This window comes from Pterocles gutturalis, unplaced genomic scaffold (genome assembly GCF_000699245.1).
Source record: "Pterocles gutturalis isolate BGI_N339 unplaced genomic scaffold, ASM69924v1 scaffold16546, whole genome shotgun sequence".
Taxonomy (NCBI): Eukaryota; Metazoa; Chordata; class Aves; order Pterocliformes; family Pteroclidae; genus Pterocles; species Pterocles gutturalis.
Window position 1 is genome coordinate 14,913 of NW_010105818.1, and position 10,458 is coordinate 25,370.

The following is a 10,458-nucleotide window of genomic DNA, read 5'->3' on the forward strand; positions in this document are numbered from 1 at the left end:
CTAAAGCAATACCGTCAGAACAAGCAGCCTGCCACGGAACTGCACCACGCTGCGCAACAATGGTTTAAGGCTACGGCAAAGACCACCTCCGCCAGGAGTGTCTGTTTCAGCTGCATCAGAGTGCCGATGACCACATGGGCCACGAAGGGAAAAGCCTTCTGGCTCCCGCGCAGACCGACTGCGCTGAGGAATCACCTGAAAGCATCTGGTCAAATACTACGTGAAAATGCTAAACCCAACAGGGCTATAAAAAAAAGTTGTACACTGAACTGCTGCTGCTGAGCAAGACTCCACATTAGCATCAGCAACACCAGTGCTTCGTGTTCACCTGAGACGTGTGGTTATAGCTACAAACGGCTTACCTCCTCGTGCCGGCAGCACAGCCCGCAGAGCCCCCCGAGAATGCCGTTGATGATCTGTATGAAGCACAGAATGAACTCTATTCCTCCCAAGACAAGCAGGATGGAAAAGAGGGTGACATTCCACTGCACGATGTTTTGAGGTTCCTGACATTCAGACCACCTGTTATACTCAAACAAGTACCTGTACGGAGCAATTAAAAGCATATTAACGTCGTGACAGAGCGGGATGCTTACCATACACTAGAACCAAATTACTTCTAGTCTGTAACTGCATCGAGGATAATCACTCTCGTGGGGACAGAAAAGGCAAGCGTTGATTTCATGCAAAGTTTGCTCTGTTTACAAACGTGTTAAACTATCAATCATACATTTCTGTTAAAAAATAAATCTAAGCTATAACAGCAGAATCTTCTGTTACTGATTAAAGACAGCCAAGAAAGCTGACAGAGCAGCACTACTGCACAAAACAGCCGCAGAGGTTTTCAGGACTGGGCTTTATCCTAAGGACAGCAATTACTGATCTGAAGCGAACTGCTTCCTCTCTTGTGCTACTGTGTCTGGGCCCTCGCGTGCCCACGCTGAACAAGTTCATTGGGGTGCTGCCATGCTCCAGCTGTTACTCCTCACCCACATTCTCAGAACATCAGCACGGTCTTAACCCAGCTCCTCTCTATTGGGTCTCGGCTGGGGCACGGGGAGGAGGTATGCCCCCTCAGGAGAGATGCGACTGAAGTGTAAGTTCAGGCTCTGCTGCCAGGGAGCTTTATGTGGCTTCTCGGCACTCAAACTGCCTCTAGTCTGGCATCAGCCATCAGCTGTTACCAAAACAGCCGTGAGGTTGCTGGCTGTATACAGACTGTAAGCATGTCGGGGTCCAAACCAAATCCTCTTCAGCCTACGGGATTCGTGGGATTAATGGGGAACAGCCCACAACTGGGCTACATAGGTTTGGTTTGCTAGAGAACCCTAATCAGGGATAATTAAAAGCTTCTGGCCCTCCCTGCCCTTTTTTTATTTCCTTTACAAAGGTTCTGTGCCATTGTCACTAATGAGGGTGCTACGCCAGCTCAGACTGACACAAAGCAGCTTCAGAAGCAAGACTCACAAAACAGGTTCTTACTCAAATGACAAGACAAATTTCGTAACAACCCCTATCCATGGCTTGTACATCCCTCAAAGTCCTCAAACTTTATACTTTATGTGAGAGATGTTCATGGGCATGAAGAGTATGTGGTATATAAATATTACTACCCAAATATATATGTTCAGATCCCTTTTGGTAGGACAGTGGATTTCTATTGCTTTGGTTTTAAACCACAGCAGCATGGGTAACTGATGCCATCTGTTCAGTTCTTAGTGAGCGGGAAAGATGAACTTATGAATGGATCTTGGTGTATGGTTACTGGATACCCATGAAAGGCACTGGAGTGAAGCCCACGTGCACAGGGGGGAGATACAACGCCCTCATGAACCCACAGCTTACCCTCCAGAGGACTCAGTGAACGGATAGATCCAGTTTCTTTCCAGGTGAGTGAAACAATACGGTCCGTGAGACAAGCCCAGTGCTGAGATGATGATACAGTACCCAGAGCCCAGGATCCCAACAACGGCTGCCAGGACTGAGGACAGCATCTGCACAGCAAACACAGACGTGAGCGTCCAACACCGCCGCTGCCTTGCCTTGGGGGGTATCTGGGGTGGGAGCGCAGAGGCTCACTTACCGCACAGCCCTTCCCGCAGTGCTCATGGCCAAAGCACCCGCAGCAGTCGTCGTTGTGGAGCCCAATGAACACCACGGCTGGAAGGAGCACCTGGGAACGGGGCAAACAAACCGCGCTGTGCCGCTGTGCCCCGCAGGCAGGGCAGGGAAAGCACAGCCCTCGCACCGCAGTCGTTCATGTCACTGCTCGGCGAGGGAGAGGGGCCAGCCTGTACAGACTGTTCAGTTTTACTCCTCTGTAACACAGGAGGCATCTCGCCACTGGTGTCAGCAGCCCCAGCACTAGGACGGGTCTCTTTCTCTTCCCGCTTTGTGTACACACAGCACTCAAGTGCGTAAAGAGTCTGTTGGCAGAGCCTGTCGTGGTATTGCTGCAATTTAAAGTGCTTCGACTTGAAAAGTTTTTGTTCACATTAAAGGCTGTATCCTGCAAACCAAATGCTTTGCAAAAAAATGCATTAACTTTCTGCCAAATGAGGACTATGAGATAAATGTCTCATAATTATTTGTTAAAAAACCAACTTCTACCAGCCTGTGTTACCGAAGAGCAGTCATCACTGCCTGTGCAACAAGCCCGTAAAGCAGGAATATTTTGCCCAATTCAGGCAAACATCTCACTACAGACATCTAGCTTTCTCTAGGCTTTCATAACCAGTTTCCAGTGACAGAAATGCAGAGTAACAAAGCAGAAGTTATCTGTAAGAAACAGAAATAATCCATACTCCAACGCTTTTAGCATAAAAACAAAGGAGCAGAGCTGATGAAACAGAGTTCCCCCCTATGAGCACAAACGGGACTTCATAAGGGTTGGCACCCATGGACTCCACACCCAGGAGTACCTTGGAAAACCATAACAAAAGAGCAGTGTTACCCACAACTGCACAGATTTACTGAACAAGACACTAAAATAAAACCTCTCCAGCTGAACAGCCACACACTTGTCAGCTCTGACTCCAACCCGCTGCTGAGCCCAGCGCTGCCGGTCGAGAGGAGGTTGTACAGGCGTGTTCCAGGAGCAGGTCCCTTGATTTCACCAGCATGATTCCGTGTGTGAAGCCAGCCTTTGCAAAGCCCAGCCTGGGTTCCCTGGGGCTGTGACACAGCTGTAAGCGCCTCTCGCGAGAGGCAGGGCTTTACCATGATCCGCAGACTCCTCGGGACCTGTAGCCTGGTTTTAAGATGACTTTTAAAAGCAAATGAAACAGGAAGCCTGCAGTCTTAAACACGCTACAATGTGGTCCACCAGACTGAAAAGGTAGAAGATAATAGCTTCGGATTAACAGTGTCCTGTTATCAACACACTGAGTGCTTCATCCTTTGTTGTCCCCAGAAGGCACAGCTGTGATGACTGCCTCTCCGTTCCGCTGAGCACGGAGTGAAGACAGAGAACAACGGTCAGCATCTCAGACAACAGAAATTAAGGACCTGTAACTAAATGCTAGTTATCTAGGGACATTTAAAAGGAGGATAGTTCAGTAATGTAACAAAAATGTAAGATTTAACCCTTTAGGCCAACTGTGACCTGCTGAGAGGCTCGGTTCCAGTTTTGCATTTGGATTCTGTGACCTGGACCCTACGATTTTCTCAGCTCTGAAGTAACCTAATGCTGCAGATAAGATAACCAATAGTAACCAATAATATGTATGGGATAATATAGCTAACTTCCTTTGATAGAACTCCAGAGATTCCTGAAAAAAAAATAAATTAATGTAACTGGTAAGAAACAGTAATACCAAGTACCTCCAAAATAAACTTGAAAGAAATCACCAGCCCATTACTTACCAAAAGGCCTCCACCTAGAATGCCATGAAGGCACTCCACGTATTTGCCGAGATGGTGCTCTGAAGCGTATCTTGTTTCGCCATTGGGAAAATAAAGTAAAATGTTGGCCACGATGCTGAGCAAGGCAAGGATGAGCAGCTTATAGCCAATACATCTAGCACGCCTTTCAAAACACATGTCCTCAGCTTTGCAGATCCTTCTTTCACTAGAACGATCCAACCTGTCTCATACCTGTCCACACCTAAAAGAAGATCAGCCTTTATCCTCACCTCCTTAAATACCCAGGGTCACCTAGCTACCTGGATGATGTTTACGCCTCCGCATAACTACCGCTCCCAATTGCAGAGTGAGGGCACGGGGACGGCAGAACGCCACCACCCTTTTCAGACGCAATAATTGTTGACAAACCAAATGCAATCAAGGAAATATTGAATACTAGGTAATTTCACTCTAATATATGGTGCTTGGAATGATCACCAGTGAACATAATTAGACATGAACAACAGGCTTAAACCACAACACAAGCTCAGTTAGGAACTGAAGGAAAAAGGTTTTGTTTTCTTTGTTAGAAGCGGCTTTGAATTTTACGTTTACAGACTGATTCAGAACAACCTGAAGCCAAGGAAAGGCTCATCTGACTTAAACAGTATTGAGTCAGAGTTTTGGGAAAAAATAGAATAAGGTCTGCGGAAATGAGGAGTATGTAGAGCAACCTCTCGCTCTGCTATCCTGTTGATGAACAAACCTCCTCAGGAGGCTGGAAAACAGAACAGACAGGTAGGCTTCTAAGGAGCGTCCTTGTCCTTGCCATTGTAAGACAAGCTGAATTTGACAAACAACCATGTGTTAAATCTAAACCAAGCAAACACTGGTGAAAAATACTGCTTCAGAAAGAGGACTATAAAATACAGTCCTTGCGCTGAAATTTCTTGTATAGAAACAAAAAAGAAAAACCTCAGACAGAGAAAGGGATTATTTCAAGGGTTTCGAAAGGGTGTTTCATGTACCAGTAACATTGATTTGCATAGTACATGGAGATACAAGGTGACCTGGAAAAATTAAGATCTAGCCTTGTCTCCCCTCCCTCATGCCAATTTTGCTAAAACAAGCAAAAGCTTTCTTCTTCACGCGCACACAGCTGAACACAGAAGCATGAGCTGCCATGCCCCACGATTGCGTGACAGATGACAACTAAGAAACGCACGGGCCCCAAATAGAATGGGGAGGTGCTGCTGCTGTCATCACAACACAACGTCATAGTCGTTGCAAAACCAGCAGCTGGACACACTGAGTTTGGGAATGCTCAGGACAGTAGAGGACTACAGTGAGACTTCTTCAATTATTCAGGGGGAAGAATACTCATCCAGGTTTTTTGGGGACAGGGGAGTGTGATGTTGTATTTTTTTTTTAACAGCTAAATAACACTGCAAACAGAAGCCCAAATCAATCCATGGTGTTCTTGCAGGTGATGTGAGCAACACTTAAGCTGAGAGAGAAAGAGAGAGAGCGCAAAAAGAAAAGGGCGGGGGGAAGAGCAGTCTTGTGCAGCTGCGGTTTGGTGATGTAACTTCTCCGGGTATTGTAGCTCTTGACCTTGGAGACTTCCTTCAGTATGAGAAATATCCTCCAATTGTAGAAACACAGGCACTTCACCTCTGATGACTATAACAAGCACTAACATCATCCTGCAGGTTTCCTCTGCAGAAGGTGATGGCTGGTCAACTGAAAACTCCCTTTATTGTGTCATGCTAAAAATCCCAAACCACTCCCCACCAGAACGCACCACCCAGCACCCTCCTCCCCACCACCCACCACACCACGCACATGGCCACTGGGAAGCAGATTTAAGATCTGTTCTATTTATAACCTGTACAACTGTTTCCTAAACACTTCATCTGAAATAAAACCATCCCGGGCATGTCGAGTCTTAAATGATGACACAGACACACACAAGAGCCTGACACGAGCTCCTCATCAACCCAAGGAACAGCAGGGCCCAAGCTGCAGCTTGTGACGGGCTCCAGCACCACGAGATGGCAGAGTCTGCGCTTAACAAAACCAGAATTGGGTTTTGAGTCTTTTGTACAAGAACCACAGTGTCTGCACTCAAAGAGGTACGACCATTGCCTACTCACTCCTGGTGCTTCCCCGTGGCGCACGGGAAACACCTCTTTGTCTCTCTCACAGGACTATTCCTGTAGCTCTGATGCCTGTCCTGGACAAAGAACACATGCTAAAAGACAATAAAAGTCTAATTCTAGGGTAACACCTAACTTTGGGCTGCAGGTCTAGTCCCGAGCTCTGGCTGAGAAGCCCCCACTGCAGCATGGTGGATGGAGGACAGGACACTCAGCAGGGCTCTGGAGCCATTCTGACCACACACACCAAGGTCCAGCAGCAGGACCATTGTGAGACTTCCACATCCCCTCCTGGCAGAGGGGGCTGGTTCATAAACAATTACAGCAACTGGCTTGTGTCCCCCAACCACCAGTGCTGCAGGATGAGGGCTGTCAGCAGAGCAGCGCTGCGTGGGCAGGACACTGACCCCTCCTGCCAGGGAAGTGGCTAAAATCAGGTGCCTTGTCCAGGTCCTGAGGCATCTGACACCAAACCTGATTGAACAGGGGGTTGAAGGATCGGGTAGCCCCTCTCTAAAACAAACTCCCCACCTCAATAGTCACTGTTGCTTTGGCTCTTCAGCAGTAGATCTCAAATGGCAGAAGCTCTGAAAAGCTGAGCGTCCTCCAGCTTCCCGTACCTGCTCCTCAGCCAGCAACTGGAGGAACAGAAATCCCTTTCTCCAGCTCAGCAGTGAGTTGGAAACCCTTGCTATGCTTTTGGAGAAGTCCTAAGTTGATCCACTGTACAGAGGAGTGGTTTATCAAAGACTGTCAAAGCTACCACAACCTGCAAAGCTCCCACATTCTGGCAGAGAGGGGAAAAAACCCAAAACAACCCCAAAACCCCAAACCACAGAATTGTATCAAGAAAAATAAAACAGTGAAGTATGACATTTCTCCTACAAAAGCAAATTACTTTGATCACAACCACATCTCGCACCTCCGCCCTAAGCCAGATTCCCAGAGTGATTCGTCATCAACAGAAGAACCTGAGTTGCAGCAGCAAAGTGCCATACAGAAAAGGGGATCTCTGGACTCCATTAATGTATCTAAACGCCCATAGTAATCCTGGAAATACCCACAACCCTCTTACTAAAGAGGAAACCAAGGAGGCTGGTGGGGAAGAACACCTGCAAAATAAACACAGAGTGGTCTGACAGACCCAGAGCCCCCCTCCTGTCCAGGGCCATGCGGGCGGGGGGCAGCTTCCCTGGCTGGAAGCGGGGCATGCCCAGTATCTGCACTTGTTGTGCATGTACGCTGTCAGGCTCCTGTGCCCAGAGGATGCCACAGAACCCTCTGTCCATAGCTCTCTGGCACATGGTGAGGACAGTCTGGCTGCTAGTCCCTTCATGGAAATGAAATTTTTGCAGCTTAATCTTGCTAATCCTCCCTAAACTGAATGTTGCTTTTATTTTCTTTTTTCTTTTTTTTTTTTTTTTTTACTATTTTAGTACCTAAAGAGGTTCTCACTCCTTATAAAGAGACAAAGAATAAAACATTTGAAATAAACATTTCTGCCATCAGTATTTTCTGAGCAGAAAGACGTAAAGAAAGATGCTGTTCTACCAAAAAAACCCAACATGTTTCCCCCCACCAGTTTCTTGTAACGCTCCAAAAGGTAAGTCCTACTGCTCCACGCTGCCTTATAGCCACCCGCAGACATGGTTTGCTGAAAGACACAATAATGACCAAGAGACGCAGCTGAAACAGGCGCATGACAAATGCTTTCCAATTACCTTGAAAACAATCCAAAGAAAAAACCAGAAAGCCTTGAAGCAAATAATTTTTTACATTATAAAAATTGGTCAGCTGTGAATCAAGGTGGCTTTACTAATACCGCTGCCATTTGCACACCCTGTGCTACAACTGCCAACAGACAGTGTCTCATTATAACTTTTCTTGCAAAACTTCTGGTCCCACCCGCTGTTGGCGAGGGGTGAGTGGAGGGAAGCACCCTGCGGAGGCACTGCCGGGGTGTGGGGGCCGCACAGCATCTGCAGGTGAGACCCGGCCGGGGAAATCACAGCGTGGGCGACACAACACGTGTGCACCGACACAGGCTGAGGGCCCGCGCTCATATTCCCCTATAAGCTATCCTCGTTTGTTGTTCTCTCCCTGCTCAGAAGGTTGCTGCTCAGAGAGGCCAGTTCCAGCTCAGACGCTGCTGGAGTGCTGGCCATCGTGCATCACCTGTGAGCTAAACGAAGGGAAGCCTCTTGGCCAGCTGCTCAGACAGAGCTCCCAGCGACCTCAGGAACACCCACACCCCTTAGTCACACGGAGGAACACCCATCCACGCTACCATCCATTTCTCAATGTCCCGGCGGTGCATTGCTCGTGTTTTCCAGCCATCGTCACACGAACACTGCGCTGTAGCTGCAATTGTCCTCGGGCCAGCCATGGCACAAGCATGGACAATTGGCAGGCTCCACCTGGATGGCTCCCCTGGGCTCCTTGGTGTCTGTGGTCTCCGAGCCACAGGCAGAAGAAAGTTTCCAGACTAGTTACACGGCAGCTCCTTGGATGGAATAACGAGCTGTTCCCGGGAGGAGTGAGCCCCTGCTGCCGTGAGACAGATCACCGAAGGAGAAGCAATCCCTCCTTGCACAGCTATAGCACGTGTGCGCTTGCTACCTCTGCCATCACTTTGGGACAGAAAAAAGATCTGAACCGTAGAAGCAGCCTGTGCTCACACCTATATGAACAACACACATTGACACAGATTTAATTTATTAGTAATAGTGCTGACCTAAGGAGGAGTCAGCAATAATGCAACAAAAGTAGTTTTAACGCTTAACCCAGCAGCTTGGAGATTCAAAAGCTTACAATGAGGGCAGAGCTACCCCTAAATGAGTGTACAGAAATTCCTCTCTCTGAAGAAGAGTCCATAAACCTTATTTAAGAACAACTATTACTGACACTAGACATGCAAGGGTGCTGTAGCGTCGTTCCACAATCAAATAAACCACTTCAAAAAACTGTTTTCTGGTGACATACAAAATCCATGATGTAGCCTGTATTCATTACTTCTTGCAACAATGTCATTATGACAAAAGTAGGACGGACATAAGACAAACAAATTCTATTTCTATTTCTGCCGCAGCCTGTGAGTGAGATCTTGGCCACGCAAAACGGTGAACAAAAGTTTGTTTCCTTTGGACTGCAGTACTTACACACAGATTTGCACTCCATATTTCTAGTCTCTCCCTAAAATTGTGACATTCTTGCAGAAGTTAACAAGCATGAGGCATTATGATCACCGTACTGTAGCCATACTCTGTTCCATACCCCGTCTCATGGCTGTGTGAACCAGAACACTGGGATGAGCTCAGCACTCGTGCCTCCGCGCAGCACAGCGCGAGGCGCAGACTCTGCAGGCTCGAAGCGTGCCACTTTTGTGACTCCCCTCCCCTGTGGCAATCTGCATAAAACAGACCTCCAGTAAAATACATCCAATTCGGACACTTCAGACAACATGGAACAAAACACACGATGGTGTATTTGGCTCTTGTGGTGCGAAAGTCAAACATCAAGCGCCTTTGTGTTTCTCATATAGCGATCCTGTGAGTCGTTTTCTACTCACCTCTAACCTAGCGAAAAAAGACTACCTCTATCATACCATGTATTTTAGACCCCTAGACTCAACAAAAGGAAAGAAAAAAGGAAAAGCAACAAATTGCATTGCCCGTTTTGTTTCATTAGCATCTGCTTCACGCACTGTTCATGCAGTCTTGCCTCTGGAATTAGCCATTAGTAAGCTCATGCCAGTTGAAAACTTTTAAATTGACTCTTGCTGAATGATCCCACAACTACTGTTTGGCTAGGAACAGTCTGTGTACGGATTCCATAACAGCAAAATGTGAAATCTGGTGTTTAAAAACCATGTGCCTTTCCTGTGATCATGACTGACATTGCAGCATGCTGCATTTGCTCGCCAATCTTTCAGCATCAGTAGTAATTGGATCAGGTACATCACAACCAGAAGAGCAAATCGGACGTGACCACAAGGCTCCTGAAAGATTATTTCCTAAACTGCACTGCCACCCTTCCATCAACCTTTGCTATCATCATTTAAATCGGAACTCTGAGCTCATTTAACAATAAACGCTCCGTGCTGAATTTTTGCTCTCAGTTGGTCCTTAAAAGAGCTTTCAGTCATACAGCCAAAATGTCATGGCCACGTTCCCCCACCAGACACACCAAGACCTCAAAAATGCTACACAAATGCAGCACAAATTTTTAATAGCAGAATGTTAATTAAAAAAAAACCTAAAAACTACAGTTAAAGACTAAATCAGACTACAGAAGATCCCTTTTAATCTGAGCAATATTTGATGGACAAAAGCAGCAGAAATAACAGTTAACACTGGTTATGTTTTCATTAATTCTTAGTATTTCTTTAAGGAAACACGCTGGAGCGATACAACTGAGGCTGCATCCTGTGAGGACACCCAGCACGCCTGCCGGCGGG

The 10,458-nt window shown here is 47.0% G+C and overlaps 1 protein-coding gene across 1 annotated transcript; it reads right to left on the minus strand.

Moving 5' to 3' along the window:
• Window positions 1-4,100, minus strand: TM4SF1 (transmembrane 4 L six family member 1). The gene is made up of 5 exons (XM_010087542.1): window positions 3,865-4,100; window positions 2,084-2,173; window positions 1,846-1,994; window positions 363-543; window positions 1-195 (listed from the first exon to the last, which is right to left on the minus strand). The coding sequence occupies exons 1-5, from the start codon at window positions 4,039-4,041 to the stop codon at window positions 1-3; spliced, it is 792 nt and encodes a 263-aa protein (XP_010085844.1). The 5' UTR covers window positions 4,042-4,100.
• Window positions 4,101-10,458: the final 6,358 nt, after the last annotated feature.

Coding starts and splice junctions, on each gene's coding strand:
- TM4SF1 (XM_010087542.1), bottom strand. CDS start 4,041: ATGTGTTTTGAAAGGCGTGCTAGATGTATTGGCTATAAGCTGCTCATC. Junction 544..1,845: donor TTCACTGAGTCCTCTGGAGG/GTAAGCTGTGGG, acceptor TGCTCCGTACAG/GTACTTGTTTGAGTATAACA. Junction 196..362: donor TGTGCTGCCGGCACGAGGAG/GTAAGCCGTTTG, acceptor AGATGCTTTCAG/GTGATTCCTCAGCGCAGTCG.